This window comes from Bos javanicus, chromosome 29, assembly GCF_032452875.1.
Source record: "Bos javanicus breed banteng chromosome 29, ARS-OSU_banteng_1.0, whole genome shotgun sequence".
Lineage (NCBI taxonomy): Eukaryota > Metazoa > Chordata > Mammalia > Artiodactyla > Bovidae > Bos > Bos javanicus.
The window spans coordinates 12,444,332-12,470,902 of NC_083896.1; the positions used below are offsets into that span (position 1 = coordinate 12,444,332).

The following is a 26,571-nucleotide window of genomic DNA, read 5'->3' on the forward strand; positions in this document are numbered from 1 at the left end:
TATTTTCATCTTTTTTCATTTTATAAAGATACCACAAGGCCAAAGCGTGACTACGAGGTGGATGGCAGAGACTATCACTTTGTCATTTCCAGAGAGCAAATGGAGAAAGACATCCAAGAGCACAAGTTTATAGAAGCTGGCCAGTACAATGACAACTTATATGGAACCAGTGTGCAGTCTGTGAGATTTGTAGCAGAAAGGGTATGTTCTCCAGTCATCTTACATCTCCCCTGAAGAAGGTACCCAGGTGGAAAACTGCATTTTTTTTTTTTCCTGGTCATTACTCTTCCCTGATTTCATTTGTAAATTTTGATTCAGTATTCCTTTTAAGACCTCTGAGCAGAGAATCTCTTGAGAGCAAGGTCATTAATCTTTGTTCTAATCTCAATAAAGTATGCTGACTGACCTGACAGGGGAGAGGAGGAAAGGGGGCTTATAAACCCAAAGGCAATTAACAGCTTGAAGTTTATGGAAATTCACTTTGTCTTTGACTCACTTTTCTTTGGCCCCAATAACTGAACTTGTTCTAAAACCTTGGTCGCTTTCGGTTGTTTAGATCAGAATCCTCAGTTCTTTTTGTTAGTAGGAGTTTACTTTTTATCTCCCTGAAAACTTGAGATGCTTCTGGTGGAAGGGTAGACAGATGAGGCGGACTGCCTGGCCTGTTGCTGGCAGATAGTCTAACTCAGAGGAGGCATAGATGAAATTGTGTGTGCAAGTCGCTCAGTCGTGTCCAGCTCTTTGCGATCCCATGGACTGTAGCCTGCCAGGCCCCTCTGTCCATGGAATTCTCCAGGCAAGAATACTGGAGTAGGTTGCCAGTTCCTTCTCCAGAGGATCTTCCCAACCCAGGGATCGACCCCAAGTCTCCTACACTGCAGGCAGATGAAATTATCCTGCTGATAATTTCAAGGGCAAGGACATGAGAAGACTGTGTAAGGGCAAACAGGATAGGAAGACCCTTGAGATCTGCCTCGAGAAGGATCCTGATCACCTGTGAACACCGAGGACCAATGTCACAGAAGAAGAAAATAAAAAGTTAAGAGCCCATCGTATTTGTTATATAAGTAATATTTGTTGGGTTGATTTGATTTGACACAACTTCCCCCTCCCCACTTTTAATGTTTTAGTTAAAAAACTTCAATGAGAAATATTCACATTTATCCGAGAATACAGTAAGAAGGTGGGTCAGGTTTCTTCTCTCTGGGATGCTGGCTTCTTTGAGCAATATCACACTGTTTCACATCACTTTTCTGGATCATTGCATCTGTTCTCCTCGAACATGAAGACACAGCCTTTGTTATCTCAAACCTTTCTGACCAGTGAATATGCAAACTTCATCCAGGCATTTTATGTAACTGCCACATTTCACAGATAGCAAACTTGGAATATATTAAGTGATAAAAAGTTGAGCCATCTCACTGTGTTTCTCCTGTAAAAGCTCAAGTACTCGCTGGCCTCTTTATTTTTCCGTGGATATTATGGATGAGCTTTTGTTCCCCTTTGTTGATTCAGGACTGTTTATATCTGCATAGTGTGCTTTTTCTCTTCTTTGTAAAGTTCTTTGGGCCTCAGGGTAATGAAGCCGTTTCCCTCCAGGAGGTAGAACATAATGTGTGGCCAATGTGTCTACTCCCCAGAAATACTTTATAAAGCAGTTCCTTGCTCTGAGCACTCTTTGCAGTGGAAGCCAAGTTAAATGAGGTATGCTACAATGTAATAGGGTTTTTATTTGTTAACAAACCAAAAATTTACATACGCTATGCAAACCTCTCTCTCCACAGTTAAGATAAAATACTTAAGGTCACTCTCTGTGTCTGTCCTCGCTCTGTACTAGATGGAGCATATCAAAGGCAGGACATGTAGAAACACTCAGCAAATATTTATAAAATTGTTCTTAACTCATGGTTACCATTCTTCCAGATTTAGCACTGGCCAGGGTGAGACAAGAAGGTATTTATTTGTTCCAACCAACTAGACTTGGGTTTGAGGCTTAGCACTGAGACCTGCGTGAGTTTCTACTGTATGTACTGCTGACATGAGCACTGGGCAAGTTAGTATTCTTAAGCCTTAGCCTTCTCTTCTGTAAAATGCAGTTGACAATTCACATGTCATAGGTGGGGAATTCCTTCTTTGACTAGTTGGGAATTTCTTTTCGACGATTGTCTTCAGAGATGGTTTATGAGGGTTTCATGAGAATGGACTCAGTCACATTATATATGGCTAGATGGCTTCCTTGTGCAAAACATCAGGTATTTATTTAAGGAAATAAATAAAGTTAGCTGAGATAACTTTAGTAAAATGTCTACTCTGTTGGCTGACACTTAGTAAAGGAATAAGAAACATATTACTGCAAACATTCGGCGATGACCCTCTATACCAACTTTTATTTATGCTTTGCAACAATTCTTTTCAAAATTTGAAGAAATGTAGTATCTTTTACCTCCCTCTAAAGCATACTTACTCTTTTTTTCTTCTGCTTTGATTATAATCATTCTCCCTGGATTAACACCGTATTTTTCTTTTCCTTCTCCCAGGGCAAACACTGTATACTTGACGTATCAGGAAATGCTATCAAGCGGTTACAAGTGGCCCAGCTGTATCCCATTGCCATCTTCATTAAACCCAAGTCTCTGGAACCTCTGATGTAAGTGGAGGGCAGCAGCAGCCTTCATCCAGCCTCTTGTTCCATACGACAGAGCAAACTGCTAATAGCTCTTTGCCATAAATGTTTACACATGGGAATTGCCGTTGTCAATTTTCTTAAGCATTCCCTTTTTTAATGATAGATCAAAGTTCTTTTGAACCACTAGAGACACAATGTCAGTAATTCCTGAAAATGTCTTCGCTAATGTTTCTTGATTTTTATTTTGTTTCACAAGTTGTTTTTGTGTATGACTTTTTCATTTTGTCTCCTTGTTTTGAAAGTAGGTTGGTTTGTTTTTATTTTGTCTTGCTTTGCTTTCCAAATGATAGGAAGCAATCGTCTTTAAATTGTCTCTTACTTATGAGAGCAATTCCACTGGTAAATCTTTTTAAATGTGTGAGTTTTCGTAGCGGGGAAATTTTTCAGACTCTCTCCATGGGTGTTTCACATTGTTATGGCATAGAATTCTTGTGTTCCTTAATTAAAACCTCATGTATATGGACCACTAGCCTTAAAATGGCAACCCACTCCAGTGTTCTTGCCTGGAGAATCCCAGAGACGGGGGAGCCTGACGGGAGGCCGTCTATGGGGTCGCACAGAGTCGGACATGACTGAAGCGACTTAGCAGCAGCAGCTTTATAGGGAGTTTTATTAACGGCCTGGCTGTAAAACACCTACAGTCTTAACCAATAGCTCCAGACCTTTGCACATTTATGAACAGGGAGGAAAATGTATGGCACAGCCTCTTTTATTCTTTTTATTTATTTTAATTACTTTATTTTTCTCTGTGGTGGGTCTCTGTGGCTGTGCAGGCTTTCCTCTAGTTGCGCACGCGGGGCTACTGTCCAGCTGCAGTGCGCAGGCTTCTGACCGCAGTGGCTTCGCTTGTGCAGAGCGTGATTCTAGGGCAAGCGGGCTTCCGTAGTTGCAGTTCCCGGGCTCTGGAGCACAGGGTCAGTGGTCGTGGCTCATGGCCTTAGTTGCTCCACCTGTGGGATCTTCCCGGACCAGGGATGGAACCCCTGCCTCCTGTATTGGCAGGCGGATCCTTTACCAATGAGCCACCAGGGAAGCCCTATTCCTTTTATTTTTCAGAGGACTTGTTAAATATCATCCTTCAAAAACTGGGCAGATATTCATGATCTGGCTATAAAGGGACAATATTTGGGGGGATGCTTTGATAGAAATTGGGGGCTTTGTTTTGTACACCCTCTTATACAAAAGTGATGCTGTAATAGCCTTAAAGGTAGAAGAGCAAAAAGGCTAAGAGCGGGGACCTGGAAGCTGGTCAGGTGTGGTTCTGCTCCTTTGCCACTGTTCAGTTATGGGAGCTCGGGCAATTTGCTTGACCTCTGTAAAACTTAGTTCCTCAGCTCTAAACTAGACACATTAATAATGCAGACGTCAGAGAGCCAGTGTACAGATTAAACAAGATCTTAAGTGTAAAGTTCTCTATACCAGTTTTGGCATACAGTAAGTACTTACTAGGGGCTTCCAGATGGCACTAGTGGTAAAGAACCCGCCTGCCAATGCAGGAGACATAAAAGACGCTGATTCAGTCCCTGGTCAGGAAGATCCCTGGAGGAAGGCATGGCAACCCACTCCAGTATTCTTGCCTGGAGAGTCCCATAGGAGCCTGGCGGGCTACAGTCCATGGGGTCACAAAGAGTCAGACATGATTGAAGTGACTTAGCACAGCACACAGCACAACCACTTACTAACTGGTAGCCGTTATTACTATGAAAGATTCCAAGTAACTTTATTGTAAAAGGAGTGGAACTACTTTATCATTACAAAACAGGTGAACAGTGCCTTTCCCAAGAGGCGCAAGAGATAAAACCAGTGCCATTGTAAGAGCCTTGCCCAAATGTGCCTCCATTTAGGCCTCGAGGCATTAGAGCATTTGACAGGGTTCACAAGTGAACCATGAAGTACTGGAAAACAGTGTTTATGGAAAGACCAAGGAAAATGAAATCATTCATCCCAGAGGTGAAAGCAGTTACTTGTCAAGGATCGACCGGTTGTTTAGCACCTTCCCTGGGAGGAAGAAGCTATAGTAGCTGGAACTGCAGTCTACGAGGATTAAGTTAAACATGTAGTCAGTCTTTGGGGCAATTGCCAGATGTGTATCTTAAAAGCAGAATTGCAGGCAGACGCTTTACCGTCTGAGCCACCAAGGAAGCTAAAAGCAGAATAGATTCCCATAAATAAGAGATGGACAAAAGTTCTTACCAGGATGAAAAAATAAAGTGAGGAGGTCACTCTTCATACCTTCCGCCCCATGAATTTAGGCATAAAATTACATCATAAAGGCCTTTGGGAACTTCCCTGGTGGTCCAGTTTCTGAGCCTCTGTGCTTCCAATGCAGGGGGCCTGGCTTCTATCCGGGTCTGGGAACTAGATCCTACATGCCACAACTAAGAGTTTGCATGGTCCAGTAAAGATCCACGTGCTGCAAGTGAGCCTCTGTGCAGCCAAGTATTTTTTTAAAAGTAAAACAAATAAGAGCTCTGCCCACAGCCAGCACATGGAAAAACAGGTATTGATGATAAAATAATGGTTGTTGGCTTCCCGGGTGGTCCTAGTGGTTAAGGACATGCCTGCCAACGCAGGAGACATAAGAGACATGCGTTCAATCCCTGGTCAGGAAGATCCCCTGGAGGAGGGCATGGCAACCCACTGCAGTATTCGTGCCTGGAGAATCCTCATGGACAGAGGAGCCTGGTGGGCTACAATCCACGGGGTTGCAGACAGTGAACACGTGACTGAACTGACTTAGTACTCAGTAGCATCCCTGAGTGGAGAAGGCAATGGTACCCCACTCCAGTACTCTTGCCTGGAAAATCCCATGGATGGAGGAGCCTGGTAGGCTGCAGTCCATGGGGTCGCTAAGAGTCAGATACAACTGAGCAACTTCACTTTCACTTTTCACTTCCATGCATTGGAGAAGGAAATGGCAACCCACTCCAGTGTTCTTACCTGGAGAATCCCAGGGACGGGGGAGCCTGGTGGGCTGCCATCTGTGGGGTCACACAGAATCGGACACAACTGAAGTGACTTAGCAGCAGCAGCAGCAGCATCCCTGAGAGCATGTATTAAGTTCCTCCTCATGTCAGCTACTGTGTTGAGCACTGAGCAAAGTGAATTAAGCAGCCACACATTTCCCTACATAAAGGTGATTTATAATCTGAGAAGAGCCTCATAAATATTATTAGTACTGCTAACATTAATAAGACGAAGAGAAACATGTCCCCCACCTCCTGGAAACAGCATCTTAAAGGCCCATTTCAGAAAGAGCAGAGTAAGCTTTCCCATCACAAACGAGCAGTGGGCAAGTGGCTTCCCGGGGAAGGGAGGCCTGGGGGAGAAGAGCAGCTGCACGTTTGGTTCAGCGTGCCCCTGGGGACGTTCCCATCTGGTGCTCAGCAGGAGAAGGCCGGCTTCCTCCACAACTGCAAGACGACTTACTTAATCTGGCCTTAGGGCCCCGTCACAGCCACTTGTGACCAAGGAAAAGTAAGTGTGCTGAAGGCTGCACCCCACGACGAGACGGTGAATCTGACCTCACTTGCTGCAGCTGTTTGCATAGTGCAACACCAGTGACATTCAAACCGACGGGATCGTGTTAGGAAACGCTGGATGTTTACTTTCCAGTTCAGTCTTTCTGAGGGTTTACTTCAGGAGCAAAGCTGGCATGAACTGCGCCTTCCCCAGGGAGGGGTGAGTGCCAGGTCAGCTGGAACCGCAGCATGGCAGCTGCCACATTTGGGACCAATACATCATCACACACAGTGTCCTCAAGTGCATCACCCACATCAAAGCACAGGACTTATTAGCACACACATCGCTGACTCTTCAGAGAAGCAGAAAATCAAGGGTGTGTATGAACGAGCTGTGTCTTCACATTGTACCGCCATGTGACTTCTATCCCCCACCCCTCCCCATGGCAATGAGTGGCTTTCCTGTGTGTCTCCACCACGCCACCCAATATGCTTTTACCTTCTTGCTCCCTGTGTTTACTTCTGTCTTCAACTATCCTGTAATTATGTTTATTTGTCTGTCCATTCATTCATTCACTTATTCGTTCAACAAATTTAAGCGCTGACCAAGATCCATGCCACATGCTGATGAACAAGCCCTGGTCTCTGGCCTCAAAGAACTGGCAGACTGGTCAGGGAGACAAAACAACTTCATGTATTAGAGGATAAAAACCTGAATTCAAGGGGCTTCCCTGGTGATCCAGTGGTTGGGAGTCCAGGCAGGCTTCCACTGCGAGTGTTGCAGGTTCGATTCCTGGAAGAGGAACTAGGATCCTTCGTGACACACAGTGAGGCCAAAAGAAAAATTCAGTATTGCTGCAATAAATCCAAAGGGAATTCAGAGAAAATAGGCCAGCATGGCCAGGGAAATCAAAGAACATCCAGAACTACATGATTTCTTGACTCCTGGAGCAAAATACTATCTTTCTATGAGAAGTATCCATTGGTTTAAGCTCAGCACTTTCTGCCACCCAAAAATGACTGCCTCTCAAAGCTTCTAGGGTTAGTGCTGTTTGGGAAGAGAATTATAGATACCATTCCTCAGACAAGATGAGTTTATTTCAACAAGACTTCAGGGAATTCCCACTTCTATATATTGTAGCCATCAACATCAAGCCTATAGTCATGCTAATGTCTGACTTCAGTTCAGTTTTGTATATTTCTAAATAGGGGTCTCTTTTGAAAGAACATCTTAGTGTAATGAAAAGTCTGTTTAACTAAAAATTGATTAGTGAAAAACAATAACTTTGAGTGCTTTCATGAAATTCACTCCTTTACCTTAAGCAAGTCTTACTTACTACTTCTGGCCTCAGTTACTTGCTCTGAAAAAGGAATTAAGACTACATGCTCCACACCCAGTTCTCTGACTTCCTAAAGTGAGAGGCAAAGGCAGCAATGCCTTCAAAATTCTGTCTGCACCTCTGATGCATCCCGATGGACCAACCAAAATGTCTTTGCTCTTGGCTGAACTTTTATCAGCCCAGTGCAGTCACACTGATATTTTTATAATGATCAGAGGCAATGATTATCAGTCTTTGAGTAATAAAATGTCTTTGATTAAGAAAGAATGAGAAGGTAAAATATTCTTTTTTTTTTTTTTAACATAGACTTCAGGTTTATTCTTTTTTTTTTTTCTAATTTTATTTTATCTTTTAAACTTTACATAATTGTATTAGTTTTGCCAAACATAAGAAATATGGTGTATTTGGTTGGCAAAAAAAAAAATGTTCACACCTAGAAGACATGGAAGGATAAAGCTGCCCCTGGTTGGGAATCCATAGATTAGGTTACTCTTCATTTTCCTCCCTCCTCAATTTGTCCTTGAAACTTTGTTGGATCTAAATAATCTCACAATGATTAAGCAGCACACACCTACAGTTAATGATACACCAACAGCTGAGAGACTAACAGAAAGGACAGAGAGCGCCTGGTGTAATTACAGCCCATTTTCCTATCCACCGAAGAACTGATGCTTTCAAACTGTGATGGTGGAGAAGACTCTTGAGAGTCCCTTGGACCGCAAGGAGATCAAACCAGTCCATCCTAAAGGAAATCAGTCCTGAATATTCATTGGAAAGACTGATGCTGAAGCTGAAGCTTCTATACTTTGGCCACCTGATGAGAGGAGCCGACTCGTTGGAAAAGACCATGATGCTGGGAAAGATTGAAGGCAGGAGAAGGGGACGACAGAGGATGAGATGGTTGGATGGCATCACGGACTCAATGGACATGGGTTTGAGTAAACTCTGGGAGTTGGTGATGGACAGGGAGGCCTGGCGTGCTGCAGTCTGTAGGGTCACAAAGAGTTGGGTACAACTTAGCAACTGAACAGCAATTCCTATCCAAACAAAAATAAAACAAAATAGGCGTCAGAGATTCCTTCCTGCCAGGCTTCTCTTTCCAGCTCACTATTTGATATGACTTACTTAGAGCCTGTTTGAAATATTTTGGTCCCAGAGTTTTTGATTGTTCCATTCTCTCTGCATCTTTAATTCAAGCCATCTTTAGCAGTTCCTTGAAATTCCATTTGATAATAAAAACAGAGGAAGTCCAGAGCTCTTTGGCTATAGACGTGCCTTACAGCTTGAAGTTGAGCCTCTAGAGCTACAGAATCCTTTTTCAGCCTGAAAGACACACATGCCTGAGGCGCCCGTCTCGTTTTCTATAATTTGTTGGAAGACTGTCTCTGTTTCTCCACTCCACGTGTCTGCTGCCCACACTGAAGATGAACAGCAGCCTTTGGGGAGGGTGGGAAGGTCAAGAGATCTAAGCTTTCTATGAGGTCAGGACCTGAGAACAGTCAAGTCTTATTCTCTTAGATGGAATGAGCTCCGGAAAGCTGTGAAGTATCTTCCCTTCTCTTCACTTGCTCTCCTCCCCTCCCTCTGGCCACCCCAGAAGATTGTGTTCAATTCTAAGTCATGGACTCAATGGACATGAGTTTGAGCAAACTCCGGGAGATGATGAAGGACAGGGAACCCTGGCATGCTGCAGTCCACGGGGTCACAAAGAGTCGGACACAACTGAGCGACTGAACAACAACAACAACGTCCCGTATTTAAAAGAGGTTGAAGAATTGAGAGAGACACGTGTACCCCAGTGTTCATCGCAGCACTGTTTATAATAGCCAGGACATCTGCCCATCAGCAGATGAATGGATAAGAAAGCTGTGGTACATATACACAATAGAGTATTACTCAGCCATTAAAAAGAATACATTTGAATCAGTTCTAATGAGGTGGATGAAACTGGAGCCTATTATACACAGTGAAGTAAGCCAGAAAGAAAAACACCAATACAGTATACTAACGCATATATATGGAATTTAGAAAGATGGTAACAATAACTCTGTATACGAGACAGCAAAAGAGACACTGATGTAGAACAGTCTTTTGGACTCTGTGGGAGAGGGAGAGGGTGGGATGATTTGGGAGAATGGCATTGAAACATGTATAATATCATATATGAAATGAGTCGCCAGTCCAGGCTCGATGCAGGATACTGGATGCTTGAGGCTGGTGCACTGGGACGACCCAGAGGGATGGTACGGGGAGGGAGGAGGGAGGAGGGTTCAGGATGGGGAACACGTGTATACCTGTGGCGGATTCATGTTGATGTATGGCAAAACCAATACAATATTGTAAAGTTAAAAAATAAAATAAAAATAAAAGAGGTTGAGACAGACGAGAACAAAATCTAAGGACGGGTGACCAGGAAAGTTACACATTTCCAAATCATATCCAATGAAAGAATAGATGAAGGAAGCAGGGCAGTTTTTTCTGGAAGAATGGAAGCCCTGAGGGACACATCAGCACTTAAACACCCAAAGGCCTGTCCTGGAAGAAGGAGGTTCGGTTCTGCTCTGCAGAGCTGCAGAGGACAGAACTAGTGAGTGGATATCATGAAAATAGATTCATCTTCAATCTAACATGGGACCAAGAGACGACCCCCTGGGAGCGTGAGCGCCCTGGGGTGGGGGCAGCGATAGGGGAGGATGGGGGCAGCGACAGGGAGTTCATTGTTGTGGCTGAAAACATCCCAACAAAGAGGAGTCCGTCAAGGGCTAGGAAGCTGCTGCTAAGATTGCACTCGGCCACGTCCACTGTAGTTTTTCAGGATTTGGTGTGTTCCCTTTGTGTTCTAACACCAGACTCTCCCTTTTCCCAGGGAAATGAATAAGCGTCTAACAGAGGAACAAGCCAAGAAAACCTATGACCGTGCAATTAAGCTAGAACAAGAATTTGGAGAATATTTTACAGGTATGTTCATTCGCATTTGTACTGTGAGAAAGAGGATGAATTGTCTGACATTGGCATAGAGGGGGCTCTGGGCCTGGTATACCTGGGCTCTAGCACCTTCCTGCTAAAAATGCCTTATTTGCCACTTCTTCCATTTGATTCAAAACTCTGGGTTCCTTCTTCTCTGGATTCAGCTTCCTGGTTCCCACTGGCCCTACCCAAAACCATGAGTGGCAGAGACTGAGCTATCTCCTGGGAGAGAGATGTTAAGCATTAGTATCTCATTCAAAGATGACTCATTGGAAAAGACCTAAATGCTGGGAAATATTGAAGGCAAAAGGAGAAGGGGGCAGCAGAGGAGGAGATGGTTAGATAGCATCACCAACTCAATGGACATGAATTTTAGCAAACTCCAGGAGACAGATAGTGAAGAACAGGGAAGCCTGGTGTGCTGCAGTCCATGGGGTCACAAAGAGTCGAACACGACTTAGCAACTGAACAACAACAACAAAATCTCATCCAACTTCTCTCCCTGAGATGATCAGAAATTTGAAAACGAAACTTTTAAGGCTCCAGATGTGCACTGTCCAAAGCAGTTACTCTTGAAAAGTAGTCCCAGGGTCTCTAGTCTCTGCTTCATGGACCTCTGGGTCTGTCTCCCCATTAGGCACCAGAAGAAGATGCTTGAAGCACTTCGTGTGTTTCAGTTAATTCCATGTCATATCTTAATGCATAAAAAAATTTTTTTTCTTTTTAAATATTTCCTTGGAAACATAAATTAGGGGGGATATTTTGTCCTGGGTATCATAGGTTCTCTATTCTTATATGCTTTCATGAAACACTGATCAGGTCCAAAAAGTGTTCAAACTTTGGAATTTGCCTTACAACTGATAGGTCTTCCCTGTAGTTCAAATGGTAAAGAGTTTTCCTGCAGTGCAGGAGACCCGGGTTTGATCCCTGGGTCGGGAAGATCCTCTAAGTTCAGTGCAGAACTCAGGCGGTGGGATCACAAAGAGTTGGACACAACTCAGAGATTAAGCCTACATACAGTTACAACTAATGGTTTAAAACAAGAACTTTCCTCCCGAGTTACCTTACATGAAGTTAGGTGTTTTCCTTTTTATCTCAATCAAAAGATGAGAAAGCTGGTGCCTTAGCAGTTTGCAAATATGTTGAATCAGGTAAATCTTAAGTAAAATTTCCATCAGTAACAAAGATATGAGTTATGTTTCCCCCTAAAAGAACATCCAGTATGTTCAAAATAATGTACGTGTTGAACAGTGCTTTATATTCAGGAATAAAATATAATGATCAGCACATTCCAAGGACTGTTTTTGAAAATCTAAGCATGTTTCAGTAACGACTTCTTTTTAAGCCCCAGCGTCATACGGATAGTATTGATGTGTTTGGGATATCTATCTACAAGATAGTTTTTGTCCAAAGGAGATAATAAAATGGATTTAAATCTACTGTAAGTGAATTGGTTTTTGGGGTAATACACTGTGTGTTTCCTTCTATTTTATGTATTTTTTGCAAGTAATTGCCATAAGATATTCTCACTATGAAGAGCCCTGAATGGTAAAATCTCAATTTATTAGATTACTTGGAGAACGAACAAAGTTTCTTATTAAAGGTTTTGGGGATTAAGGAGAGTAACTAAAGTTTTTTCTAAAATCCTTATTATTTCCTCTGCATCTAAAATATTCTAATTTCTGCCCATTATAAAATAAGTAATATAAGTCCAGCTTATAAGAGAATATAAGCTGGAGAATATAAGTCCAGCTTTCTTTGGTAACAGGGAGCTCTCAGTCTGAAAATTGATCAATGCCTAGCTCAGTGCCTGGCCCAGAGTCAACACCCATAAAACTTAAATAAATGAGTGATTCATCATGTAGAACTACAGAGAGACATGTAGAAAGAAGGAAGACTGATATATTTATTACTAATCTAGGACATGCCTTAAAAGCATTTTTTAAATCATTGATGTGACCTTGCTTAAGTGAATCTCTGCTTTTTCTTATTATTGTGAAGTCATATGAAGCCTCCTGATGAGTTTGTCACTGTTTGAGCTTCTTCTACATAATTGATGGTCATTCTTCACCAGCCAGGAAATGCTTCCTGACTCCGGTGTGTTTGCTCTTGTTCCAGCTATCGTCCAAGGCGACACCCTAGAAGATATCTATAACCAATGCAAGCTTGTTATTGAAGAGCAGTCTGGGCCTTTCATCTGGATTCCCTCAAAGGAGAAGTTATAAATTAGCTACTGCACCTCCAACAATGACAGAAGAGCATTTAGAAGAACAAATATATATAATATACTACTTGGAGGCTTTTATGTTTTTGTTGCATTTATGTTTTGCAGTCAATGTGAATTCTTATGAATGTACAACACAAACTGTGTGAAGCCATGAAGGAAAAGGAGGGGCCGAAGGGTGGGACAGAAAAGACTTCGCAGTACGCGGGGAAGGCTTTGGTTTGCTCAAAGTGCCAGGTGTAGGGACGAACCTCTGATGGGCTCCGTGCCCAAGAGATGGGCAGCCTCCTCACCCAGCAGATGTCCAGAGCTGACTTAGCTGCTGAGCTCCCCGTGTTTTTCGCTTTAAAGAAAAGTTGCCAGCACTTGAACTTCACCAACCTTCCCATTACCCACATCTATAATTGGTACACTTCAAATTTTAGGACTATGCACATCCTTTGATTTCTTTACAAGCAAAAGAAAGAATGGGGGAGGGGAAGGCAAGGAGTCCCTTTGGAGACAGCATAACATTCCTATCAGGGAAGGACGAGCGTGTAGTTTCTTTGCCTGGCATCTACAAAGATGAGCATTTCATAAAATTCACAAGTGTGTGGAGGACTGACCTCACTGGGAGGAGGGGATTCCACCTGGGGTTAGCTTTATGATTGTTTATTGTCTATTTTGCCGTTTATAAACTGAAAGAAGGCACTAAAGATGAGAATAATTTATACAATAAAAATATATTAAATGTATAGAAGCGAATTTCTATAGGTTAAAAAAGTTTTGTGAAATATTTTGTAAAGATTAATTGAAAGACTAAGTGTATGCACTATCTGCAGATGATCCAACTCAAGAACAGAAAGTTGCACTCTCCCTTTTGTTGCCAATGATCCATTAAGAGCATATGAGTTCCTTCTAAAGCCTGACAAAGACTTCTCCCTCATTACCTCCCGCGATCCTCCTCCCACGTCAGAGATCCACTCTCATGGAGCACATCCCTTAATGAGTTGCCCTCGTGGATATTTTTGGAGGACATTTGGTTAATGCATTTTTTTTCAAGCTGATGGCTTTCAAAGACAAATTCATACAAATGATGTAAAGGAAAGTTTTTGCTTTTTTCTTGTTAAATACCCTGGGCCTGCCATGCAAATAGCTGAATAATGTTGTTCCTAGTAACTTACATACAACTCTTAAAGGATCATTTAGTATTTTGGCTGTCATGAATAATTAGGACTCTTTTGTCTGTTTTATAAGTAAACTGAGGGCTTTTGTAAGAGCCAGAGAAGGTGCAGAGCCGTGGAGAGATCTGTCCTAAGATGCAATATTTCTTTGAGGAAGAGAGAGAGAAGGGGAGGATCTGACAGGAGCGGGTGGGGGGTGCAGACTTTTGTTTCTGTGTACAGGACAAAGAGAGAGAACCACCAGGAAAGACCATTAATGACTTCGAGCTCAACCAATTGAACTGCCTTTCTTGGGGGCTGCACCTGGACCAAGTTTATTTTTTAGCAAATATAACTATGATGATTAAAAAAAAGAAACTTCCCGAAGCCTATCTCCCACTTTAGAGCTGGTGACATCAGCATTGCTTGCACCCCAGGTGTTTAGAGAGAGACTTTCCAGTGATCTCTGTAACTACTCAACTCTGGGTCGTATGCATGCCCAGACTAAGCCCCGTCGCCTTATTTCTGAGGTACATCCAGACCTGGCAGGATTCTGCCACACTGTGCAGCAAACCAGCATGCCGGCTGGGATGGGAGAGCGAGAGGCAGAGCCATCAGCAGTGATGGGGCTTCTTCACAGGAAGAACATCAGAGCTCAGAATGAGGGTCTCTTTCCAAAAACAAGCATTTTTCATTTGACACTAAAACACCACAGTCTGCCTGGCTGCAGTCACCAAAACAGACACAAGAGATGCAAAGCCATGCATCTACCTATAGTCTGGAGGCTGCCTTTACCAATGGAAGGGCTAGCAATCCATTTTCCCTCTGATGAGAGTTAAATTTCCCAAGACTTCTTTAGAGTGTTCAAAATGTCAAAAACGTAGCCATGTCTGCAATTCGCCAGTTTCAGGTCAAGGCCTACTTTCATCCATCTTTGCTCCCAGAAGTTTCCGCCACCAGAATGCCATTCCTGATCCCAGCTCTACTTTTAGGCCACCATGATAACTTCTTTGGTTTCTCAACTGAGCATGCAACCATTTATTTAGAGGACTGTCATTAATGAATAGATGTTTCCGCGGGTCGTGTGATGTGCTTTTCCATTTAATATTAAGTATTGCTGTGGCTGAGTACAATCAAATTGAACCACCAACCCTTGGTTTTGTAGTAATATAATTATTTTCCTAGTGTAGATGCTTCCAGATAAGAAATGGCATTTGCACTGATTTTTTTTATGTAGATTTATATAAATATATATAGACATATATATTTGCTTGAAGAATCACCAAGCCAATTGGTGAGAGGGTCTTTTCCTGTAGAATTTACACCTCCATTTGTTGTGTTGTCTTGCGCTTCCCAATGTTGAGGTCTCCACGGCTCCAACCCACGGGTGTATTTTGCCGCAGACCCGATGACTTAAGATGGAAATGGCGCGAAAGCTACCCAGATTACAACTGGTGCAAATGCACGCGGAGCCTGGGGCCAGACTGGTGCTAACACCGCAAACTTTGTCGAGAGCTCTCTCCAATCTGAAAGCTTGCTGGGGGCGCAATGTCACCTTCACACGCTGGGCCCTTTCGGAAAAGTGCCAGACCGTGTCACTGGTGCTATTTTTCATGCTCTGGTACAATGTGTAGCACCACGGGGGTCTCAGCTTTACCAAAATCAGAAATCCCACTCGTCAGCTAATTGCAGGGGCATTTGTTTCCGGCTCTCCTCCCACGGGATCTGTGGGCCATTTCTTTGCAGGCCTTTCCTCCCAGCCCTATGCTCTTGGGTTGGCTCTGTTGGGTGCGCCCATCTTTCCGGAGCTGCACTCAGGTGCCTGTGAGCTGTCTTGAATCCCACTGCCAGCCCTTCAGGACTCCGAGCCAGGGGAAGAGCTACCCACTCCTATGGCTCTGGCCTCTGTTCTTTTCATCTCATTCTTTCCCTTTGCTCTTCTCCTCCTGGTTCTAGCTCGTTCCATCTCTTTCATGTACCTCTCCCTTCATCCTTCCTATCTCCTCCGAGTCGTTGGCTGTCTCCCTCATCCCTTCCTTACTCCCTGCCCTCTGTTCCCTCATCTCTTTGTCCGTCTCTCCCACCATCTCAGACACTCCCTTACCTCTTCCTCTGTCTCCACCGTTTCTGTACTTTCTCTTCTCACGTCTCTGGCCACCTCCTCTCCCATAACCCGCTCCTTAATTTTTCTGTCCTTTAAGGGCTCCTGGCTGATTCAGACAGCAAGTCCACACGCTGGACTCATGACACAGATTCTTTGGGTCACCATTTTCACCCAGGCAGCCCAGAAAGCTAAGCTGAGCGTGAATGAGGTCCCGGCTGGAGCCAGCTCCAGCAGGCCTCCCCGAGCCAGCCTGCACCGCTGCCCAGGCAGTGACGATGCACGTGCCCTGGGCCCTGCCGGCACCTGGGTCCCTTTCTGCCTGAAGCCTGGTCCACAAGGAGCCCACTCCCAGCACCACCCCACGGTTCCAAGGACACTTCCTTTCGCTAAAGGCAGACTCCAGCCCCAACAGTTGTTCTGACAGCAAACCTCTTTCTTCTCGTGGAAGCCATGCCATCACCTTGGTTTGGAGAGAGAGAGATTTTTTTTCCCCCTTCATAAGCTTTCTTTTTCCTCTTTTCATCTGAAGCTCCCTCTGCTTTTCAGCTGGTGATTGCTCTGGTGAGATTGAATGGACTTGCTGGTGAAATTACATCTTTTTTTTTTTCCTGTCTTGGTCCTGCCTAAATTCCTACAAAAATATTTAAGTCAGAGACTCAGGCTAGTTCCTAAGTTTATCATAGTAATTTGTCACTCCTACAGGAACAAAAGGGGACATTTCCCTTAGAGCATGTGGAGTCTCTCCTGTGACAATTGATTTGAAAGAGGACTCCCTCCAGAATTCTGTGGATATACATTTTACTTCTGTGTATGTATGGCATATGTGGTTTGTATATCATGTATACACTTACCACATGGGGTATGCGTGACTGTGGATGGAAACCTACACACACACTTTAGTCTGTAAATATCCTTCCTCACTGAAAACTGTGCTTTGGAAATCATTTTTTGTACAGCTGTGCAGTTTCTTGTAGCAGCTGAGGACAAGCTTAAGACAGGTTGAATGGTTTAGACAAAGATCATCTAAAAGACAGAAGACAGAATCTCCCTAGCAACTCACGAGGACAGACAACCAAATGGCAAGGCACTCCCCATGAGATGGCGAACTTTTCTCCTTTTTGAATCTGTGTTTCCTAAACGCGTCTTAACTTCCGAGTGCACCAGGCTGTATGCGTGAGATCCTTTCAGTATGCCAAGTTTTGTAACAGTTTTCTCTGACTGGATGCTTCTCCATTGTGCAGGATGGGAGGGGAGGGGGAAGACTCCTTGCCTGGGCTGGAGTTTACAGAGACACTGCACAGCTTACACTCCTGTTAAGTGTAAATATTCGACACTTCCATTCCATTTGTGTAAAAAATAAAGCACACACGATTATAAAATCAAGATGTATATTTCATACTCACTGCGTCTTTGCATATTTATTGCGTTGCCAGTTGCCAGCGGTGGCCCCGTTGTAAAAAAATGCTTGATAGAGTGTTTATAAACATGTCATGGTTTTATTATAAGATATAAATATTAAAACATTTTATACTTTATAGCAAATTATTTTCTCTCAAAGCATAATTTGTCTTCTTTCACAAAGAGTAGAATCATTGATTTCTATTTTTATCAGACTTGTCTGATTTTAGAGATGAAGTGTAGTTAGACTACATTTGCTCTGAAAAATACTGGCACTGCCAGGAGGAGCTGAAAGTGGTGCTCCGAAGTATTTTTGAATATTTGATTACCATCTTGCTTGCTCTTAATCAAGATTTTGCCAAGGGTGAACAATAGTATTAAATGATAGGTTTTTTTTTTTTTTTTTAAGACCCTCATGTCTACATGAAAAAACTTAATTCTCCAGTTTCAAAACTGTGAGATTCCAGAAGATACTAAGAATAGGGAAAAACAGTTTTTTCTTATCTGATCCTACTGATGCAAAGAAAGGCATAAATTGGAAAAGAGGTGTCATTTTCCATGCATACTGAGGTCAAAACACATACCAGCTCCAAAGAGCTTAGCACACAAAAGCGTCAGGTTTGAAAATCTGAATCTGCCAGATAATTCTTCCCTCCAGATTAAATATATTCCTTTACATAAAGGCATTTGGACAGTGCAGGTCTCTTAGTTGGGGAACCAAAACAAATTTCTCCCGTGAAAGGGTGAAATTTCACCCTCCAAGTGATCCCTCTGAGTACGTTTTGCTTCATGATAAACTATCACGTAGTTGGATCAGCCACTGGGGAAGCCAGGCATGTTGGTCATCCCATCCTGGCCGCACTGTGAGCCTGCAGGAGTCTCCGCCGGCTGCCCTGTGTCTGTCCATGGTGCTTGGTGGCGGTGAGCTGTCTCTGTCCACAGTGCTTGGTGGCAGTGAGCTGAGCCCATCCGAGGCTGCAGAAGAAGACACTGGCTGAGGCTGCAAACCCAGTGCAGACTTCACACTCCCACAGTTATTCCATTTTTAACATCTGCAGTCTCATCAGGTTTAATAATGGTAATACAACACAAAAGCCAGATTCGCTCAATAATGGGTGTCTTTATTGGGGAGGGTGGCGAGGGAAGCTTGAAGAGCTTTTGACTTTTGGGGTCCTGTTTCATTTCTTTGTAAATATTTTTAAGACATGACCATTCTGGAAGTCTCTAAAGTTGGACATGGACTGCACATCTTTGCACCTAAGATGACCTAGCTCTGCATCCATGGGCTTTGTAGATACTCTGAGACTAAACATTCTTGACAGAATTTTAAAGCCTCGGTGGGGCACAAAGGTAAGGAACATTTGCAGAGGGGCCACCAGCTCTCTCAGCACAAAGCAGACACAGAGACTTTGAAGCTGTCAGGGGACGATGTCATCTGTGGGCCGGGACTGCTGGTCTCATAACCCTAGGTGTGGTCCTCTGTGACTAACCTTTCCCTTAGGGACTCAGAAGGCACTACTGCTCCCATGAAACTGATCCTTCTCCCCCTTCTAATGTTACAGCCATTGTCAAGCCCAGAACTTGTCCCTAATGCCCCTTAGCACAGCTGGGACAAAGCTGGAATATGTGGGCAAACTTTGCTGAAGGCTGTATATAAACCTCTGAGCCACCAGAGAAGCAGACTGTATATAACAAACGGGAAATAACAGATGAGCTGATTTATGGGATAGGCTTAGTGCCCAGCACCTGGCCAGCTGCCAAGTGACACAGGGCCATCTTCCCCACCTCCCGGGGGTCCTTTAGACAGAGCTAGACCTGAGGCCAACACGTGCACTCTGTTGCAGCACACTTGAGAGACATAGAATCCACGCCTGAGCCTGACTCAGCACTGCTTCCCCCAACGTCAGCTACAGTAAAAACTCCTGCTGCCTCCATCCCTTTTGCTCCCATGTGCCAGCATACAAATGGGATTGAGTCACGGTGGTTAACTTTGATTCCTCTTTCATTGTAAAATTGCCTTAGATGCAGATTCCAATGCAGCAGGTATGGGGAGGAGCTGAGTGCCCACATTTCTAATTGGTTCCCAAGTGACGCTGACACTGGAGTCGTGCATTGTCGGGAGCCACGTTAGGCATTACTAACAAAATGGAGGCACAGCCCCAGCCCCTTCTCCTCATTCCGCACACACGGCCCCGGGATGAAGGAGTTAGGCCATGTAATTCTGACTTGTCTTTTCCTCTCCTCGGCTGAGTTGACTGAAAAAGAATATTAAGGTGCTTATTGTTCTTGAGAGGAGCAAGAGAAGGCACAAAGCCTTCTGCAGCTGTGCTCAGAGAATAATTCATAAAGTTAATCATTGACATTTGTGTAAGGACTTTTACAAAAGAGTGTTCCAGGATGAGCACAGAGGCCACAGCTTGAGGCCATGGGAGGGATTACTATCTGAAGCCTATTTGTGAGGAAAATGTTTATGGCAAAGAAGTTTACTGAATTTAGGGCTTAAAAATAATTAAAATAGTTAGAAGTTAAAGATTTAAGGAATGTTGTAAAGTTAGCATATTTTACTATAGCTTATAGAAGTTAGGAATTTTAGAGACACTATAGCTAGAAGCCTTTTTAAGACATAGTGAGCTCAGGATGTTAGGGGCAAACAGGATTTAGGAAGATAAGTAGTAAACTGAGGAATGTAGCATGAGCTACAATGTAATCACAAGTTAACTATAGGACACATTAGAAGAGGTAGATAATAGATGATAAGGCTGATTTCGAGAGAATCACTGAAGCAGGAACTCTGTTTGAAGAGCAACAATGATTTATGGAGATAATAAATCTGGGAGAGGGGGAACTGAAAACGTCAAACCTCTGACCTAATGTTTTTGTAAAAGTATAAAAGAGAATCTTAAACTTGAAATAAAGAGGCAGTCCAAAAAACTGAGAGGCTGTCTCATCCGCCAACACTGTCCATCCATCTCTTCAGGTTGAATCCCTGGCTGCTGGAGCTGGACTCTGGGAGTGCATGCATGCGTGCTAAGTCACTTTGGTCATGTCCAGCTCTTTGCAACCCTATGGACTGTTGCCCGCCAGGCGCCTCTGTCCCTGGTGTTTCCCAGGCAAGAATACCAGAATGGGTTGCCATGCCCTCCTTCAGGGGATCTTCCTGAACCAGGGATCCGAACCCACATCTCTTACATCTTCTGCTTTGGCAGTCGGGTTCTTTACCACTCGCTCCACCTGGGAAGCCTGATGCTGGAATCACTAGGCTCTAATCCAGTCTGATTTTTCACACAGCTACTGACCACCCACCAGTGGGTCATTACCCAGCATTTCTTTTTTATGAAATAGAAACTAGAGTGCCTCATGCATAGTGAGGATGAATATCATTTCATGTTGTATGAGGTACAGAATGCATTTCTTACTGTCTGTCATAGTCACAGTCAGAAACAGTGCCCTGACCTGCACTCAGCCAGCTCCCAGAGACTCCTCTCCTCCTGAAGATGGGGGTTGGAGAACTCCAAACTATTAAGTCCTTCTCTCTGCCGCCTCTCAGCTTCTACTCACTAGGCCTAGCTGCAGAGTCACACAAACCAAAGCATAGACCCTCTTCACCCAAATGAGACGGCGAGTGAAATTAAAAGCATCCACCTAAACCTACTAAATAAAGACCACTAAGGCCCAAATCCGGCTGACTCAGGGAGATCCCCTGGAAGAGGAAATGGCAACCTGCTCTGGTATACTTGCTTGGGAAATCCCACGGACAGAAGAGCCTAGCAGGCTATAGTCCATGAGGTCACAAAGAGTCAGACACAACTGAGTGAGCACGCACGCAGTAGAGGTGTGGTATTAGAGCTCCTTGAAAAGAACAGATGATTTCTATTCAACAAAAATATAAAGCTAACAAGCTGGGACTTACATGGTGGTCCAGTGGCTAAAAATCCAACTGCCAATGCAGGGGATGTGGGTTCCATCCCACACGATCTTGGACGTGGGTCTGGGAAGATCCCACTTGCCTAGGGGTAACGAAGCCTGTGAGTCACAACTACTGAGCTGGAGCTCCAGAGCCCTCAAGCTGCCACCAGCGAGCCCACGCACCACAGCTACTGAAACCCCAAGCACTCCAGAGCCTGTGCACGGCAACAAGGATCCAGCGTGGCCAAAAATAAATACATTCATTCATTAAAAAAAAAAAAAAACTAACAAGTTGAGAGATTGAACCTGATGGGGTTCAGGGCACACTGCCCCAAGATTCACCACTCTGCACACAGATTATTTCCAGCTGAAAATAAGCAAGGCCTAGAAGACTCAAGAAGAACCTTTAAACTTTCCCCTAACTGCCTAAAAGATATTTAAGTTAGATAATTTAAGAGAGGCCTGTTCCAGGAAGAAGCTATCACCATAAATAACTCATGAAGTAGGTGTGACAGAGAGGAACCCAGCAAGGGCTTTTGATCAAAGTCCTCTCTGTGGTCACTGTCTCTAGATGACCTAACAAACATGTATTTACCAAACACTAACTCTTCCCATCTTGCTGTGAATTACCTTATTTCCCTTCAAAGTCCCAGACCCCTACATCCTTCCCCTTAGTCCAAAATGACATATATGCCTCATCTTGCCTTACTTGCAGGATAAGGGCAGATTCAAACAGCTACTAATCAGAGAAATAGGGAATGCAGAACCAGTAAAAAACCAACCAATGCAGAAACCAACCCATAAACCACAGTGCAGTGATTAAAGATAGATAACAATATCTTGAGCTTTTCTGCAAGAACAAAGACCCCCAACCCGGTGGAAGATGGTAACTTCAGGCTGAACACAAGAATCCTAGACCCCCACCCTGCTACCTCACCACCAACCAATCAGAAGAAAGTCACTCACCCTGCAGCCACACCCCACATTTTGCTTATAAAAATTTCTCCCTGAAAACCTTCGGAGGGTTTGGCTCCTTCTTTGAGAAGGAACCACACATTCTCCTGAAAACTTTCTCTGCTCCAGACACCAGCATTCAATTTGTTTGGCGTCACTGCAGCACTGAATCTCTCTTACGATGTCTCAGGAGGGGGCACCCCTTCCAGGGCTCAAAAGTGGGCTCCTGTCTAACACTCAGAAGTGAATTGTCCAAGGAGACATGTGTGCTGACAAGGCAACAGACTTTATCAGGAAGGGGCGCCCGGGTGGAGAGCAGGAGGGTCAGGGAACCCAGGAGGACTGCTCTGCCACGGGACTCACAGTCTTGGGTTTTATGGTGATGGGGTTCGTTCCTAGCTTTTCTCCAGTCAGTCATTCTGATTCAGGGTCCTTCCTGGTGGCGCATGCATGGCATGCGCATTCCTCAGCCAAGAAGGATTCCAGAGAGAAGGACTCTGGGAAGTTGGTAAGACATATGGACTGGTGTCTACTTTCTCCTTCTGATCTTTCCTGAATTCCTCCAGATAGTAGAAGCTTGTTAGGCTTATGTTGTTAACCAGGACCTCCTGTTGTAAGATAACTCATGCAAGTGGTTACTATCGGGCCTGGGCAGGGCGGGCAGTTTCAGTTAGTGGTTCCCCTAACAATGATGTTCAGTGCAGTTCAGTCGCTCAGTCGGATGTGGCCAAGTATTAATATCACCCTGTAATATCAGCAAATCCTACTGATAGAATTGTGAGGGTCTGTTTTCACATTGGTCCTCATACCCTGCGAAAGAGACAAGGTCATTTGCTTCCCCATCTTAGAGGCGAATGGATCAGGACTGTAGGAAGCAGAGACTCCCTCCAAGGTCACATGGCCAGTGGCAGGGCGGGATCACAAGCTCAGGTGTCCCTCGTTCAGCGTGCTTTACTGCTGCAGCAGACAGGCTTCATGAATGTTAACTAAGGATCTGCTTTGGAGCAGTGACTACCAAGAAAGGGCCAGAAGGTTGGCCTGATGGACCAGCAGACAAGCCATCTGCCTCTGCCTGGGTCACCTGCCCCTGTTAGGAATGAGTCACTGTCAAAAGGCAAAGATATTTCAGGAAAGGACTTCTCAACAAGCAAGAACGCAGGAATTAGCTTCCCAAAGGACATGACCACAGTGGAGGACCAAGAGCAAGGAAAGGAAGGCTTTTAAAAGTAGATGGACTGTTCTCAAAGTGGAGCTACAAAGTGCTGGATTCAGCCCTAAGTGGCAAAGGGGAGGAGGAGAGAGACAGAATTCAGGTGTATCATCCACCATCTGATGGATAAACAGCCTTGGAGAATTAAAGGCACATCAAGGTTAACACAGGCTTCCCCAGTGCCTCAGTGGTAAAGACTCTACCTGTAATGCAGGAGACCCGGGTTCGATCCCTAGGTTGGGAAGATCCCCTGGAGGAGGGCTTGGCAACCCACTCCAGTACTCTTGCCTAGAGAATCGCCATGGGCAAAGGAGCCTGGCGGGCTGCAGTCCATGGGGTCGCACACAACTGAGACAACTCAGCTGCAGCCCCAGCGAGCTTATCACATGAGAAAGACAAAAAATATTCCAGTTCATCAGGAATATTTCTTTTCACTCTGCCACATGTTGCAATGCCATTTTAAAATATATTCTATTTTAGACTAGTTTTAGATTTACAGGAAAACTACCCTCTAGCCAATTCCCCCTATGAACTACGGTGCGGTCAGGCCACTCAGGAGTGTTTTTCCTCTGCATTCTGCATCACCTGCTCCACCAATGCCTGTTTCACCTGTAGCCTATGCACCTGACTGGTACCAAAGGTGTGGTGAGGGGTGTGCCCGTCTGCTAGTTTCCCTGGTTAACTAATGAGCCCACCTATAACTGGCAACCTCCCCTCCCTCACTCCCAGGAGTGAAGCCCAAGGCCAGGTCCTGCCCGCTGGCTGCTGTACACAGTAGGGTGTCGCTCCAGGACCTTCCCCTAGACTGGTAAGCACCCCACACTTTAACTCCTGATGTCCCTGAGGCTGACTCTGCACTCTCCTCCATCTTGAAGCCGGGTGCAGCTCACAACTACTTGTCACAGTTCATAAACCCATATTGATATGTTACTAACTAGATAACGCTTCACTCAAATTGCCTTCATCTTTACCTTTTTCTCTTCCTGAATTCCATCCAGGACACTCTGTTAACATTTCATTAACTCTGTGATAGTTTCTCAGCCTTTCCTTGGCTTAGATGACCTTGGTAGTTTGGAGAAATACTGATCAAGTGTTTTCTAGAATGCCCCTCACTTGGGATTTGTCTGATGTTTTCTCCTGATTAGACTGGGATCTTGAGTTTTTGGAAGGATGCTCATAGAGCTAAAGTGCCATTCTCATCACACCTTATCAAGGGTGCATGACTTAATCACCGATGTTGATGTTGATCATGTCCACCTGGCTGAGGTAGGCTTTTTTTAGTTTTTCCATTGTGAAGTTACGTTTATCCCCCTTGTTTTTTGGAAGCAAGTCATTGGGCATAGCCTGCTCTTAATTAGAAGATCATTATGCCTCAAGTCCTAAAGGGCAAAGTAACACAGGAGATTTGTCGATTCTCCCACTTATTTGCTCAATAATTTGTTTTATATCAGCAAGAACTTGTGTATATTCTATATTGTCAATTATAAGCCAATATTAGTTTGTCTTGTTACTCAAATTGTTTCAGTTTTGGCCACTGGAGCTCTTCATTTGGCTCCTGTGTTCCTTTGACATTCCCACAGTGTTGTGGATTTTTTCTTTTTTTAAGCACTTCTTTACATTTTGCCTCTAGGAGAAGTTCAGGCTTATTTTGTAGATTTCCTGACTGAATCCTAGAATGAACCGTTTCTCCAAGTCATCTTGATTCCTTCCCTGGAGAATGGTATTAGCAACTGAGATCTGGGGATTTGCCTGGTGGCGCGATGGTTAGGAATCCGCCTGCCACTGCAGGGGACGCGGGAAGACCCCACGTGCTGCCCAGCAGCTCAACCTGTGCACCACTGCTGAGCGCATGCTCGGAAACGGAAGACGCCCCGCTCGCGGCAACTAGAGGAAGCCTGAGGGCAGCGACGAAGACCCAGCAGAGCCAAAAATAAATAAATAAAAACCTTTAAAAAAACAAACAAACTGAGAACTGGCCTGGAGGTGTTGCTGGCTCTTGGTAAGTTCTCGAGAGTGGCTGTGTGTGAAACAATAAGGGAGCTGGTGGAGCTCTAGCTCTTGCTGGCGATTTCCAGGCCTAACCTGGTGATCCTGGGAGCTGAAGGTGAGAGAAGCGCGGAGCACTGGGTGAGAGGAAGCCTCAGGGGGTCTTGGCGGCGTCTGCAGGGTCTGCCGAAGACCCCAGGCTGCTGCATGCGCCCTGGAAAGGGGAGAAAGTGCTTCGAGCTGTAGTGCCGGCTTTGTAGGTGTTTAAAAAGCGGAGACATTACTTTGCCAACAAAGGTCCGTCTAGTCAAAGCTGTGGTTTTTCCGGTGGTCATGTATGGATGTGAGAGTTGGGCCATAAAGAAAGCTGAGCACCGAAAATGGATGCTTTTGAACTGTGGTGTTGGAGAAGACTCTTGAGAGTCCCTTGGACTGCAAGGAGGTCCAGTCAGTCCATCCTAAAGGAGATCAGTCCTGTGAAGGACTGATGCTGAAGCTGAAACTCCAATACTTTGGCCATCTGAGTTGAAGAACTGACTCATTTGAAAAGACCCTGATGCTGGGAGGGATTGGGGGCAGGAGGAGAAGAAGGACGACAGAGGATGAGATGGTTGGATGGCATCACTGACTCAATGGACATGAGTTTGAATAAACTCCAGGAGTTGGTGATGGACAGGGAGGCCTGGCCTGCTGTAGTCCATGGGGTTGCAAAGAGCAACTGAACCGACTGACTGACCGGCTTTGTGTCTGAGGCAGCATTGGGTGTAGGGTGGGGAGGGAGACGGGAGGAGCGGATACGTGGGGCAGGGGTCCGAGAGAAGGTCCCTCTGTCGGACCTCGAGTTTGGACCTAGACTGAGAGGTGCTCATAGCCTCCGGGGAATGTTGTTACCAAATAACGTTCGTGCATCTGATGAAAAGAGAAGCCAAACAAACCAAAATGTCAGAGTTTGAAGCTGAGAAAGTTTTGTCACAGGACTGAGCAAGGACAACCAGTGGCTCCCGCTCAAAAACCCCAAACTCCCCAATGGTTTTGGGGGAAGGTTTTTATAGGAAAAATCTAGGGTGAGGATTACAAGGGGTGTGACTTTCCTCTGCCTGCTGGCTATTCTCACCTGGCCCCTTCCTGGTCTTCATCCCACATGAACTGGTTCTGAATATGGGGCGGAGGTGGGGAAGGGAGAAAGGTCTGGA

General features: G+C 44.6%; 1 protein-coding gene across 19 annotated transcripts in view; it reads left to right on the forward strand.

The window, feature by feature from the left end:
- Window positions 1-17,307, forward strand: part of DLG2 (discs large MAGUK scaffold protein 2) — a 2,330,119-nt gene extending 2,312,812 nt beyond the window's left edge. For all 19 annotated transcript variants that reach the window (XM_061406089.1, XM_061406091.1, XM_061406093.1 and 16 more), the window contains 4 exons: window positions 29-201; window positions 2,538-2,647; window positions 10,354-10,445; window positions 12,573-17,307. In XM_061406089.1, the coding sequence (XP_061262073.1) occupies window positions 29-201; window positions 2,538-2,647; window positions 10,354-10,445; window positions 12,573-12,679 (482 nt within the window). In that variant the 3' untranslated portion in view covers window positions 12,680-17,307. The remainder of the gene's footprint in view (window positions 1-28; window positions 202-2,537; window positions 2,648-10,353; window positions 10,446-12,572) is intronic.
- Window positions 17,308-26,571: the final 9,264 nt, after the last annotated feature.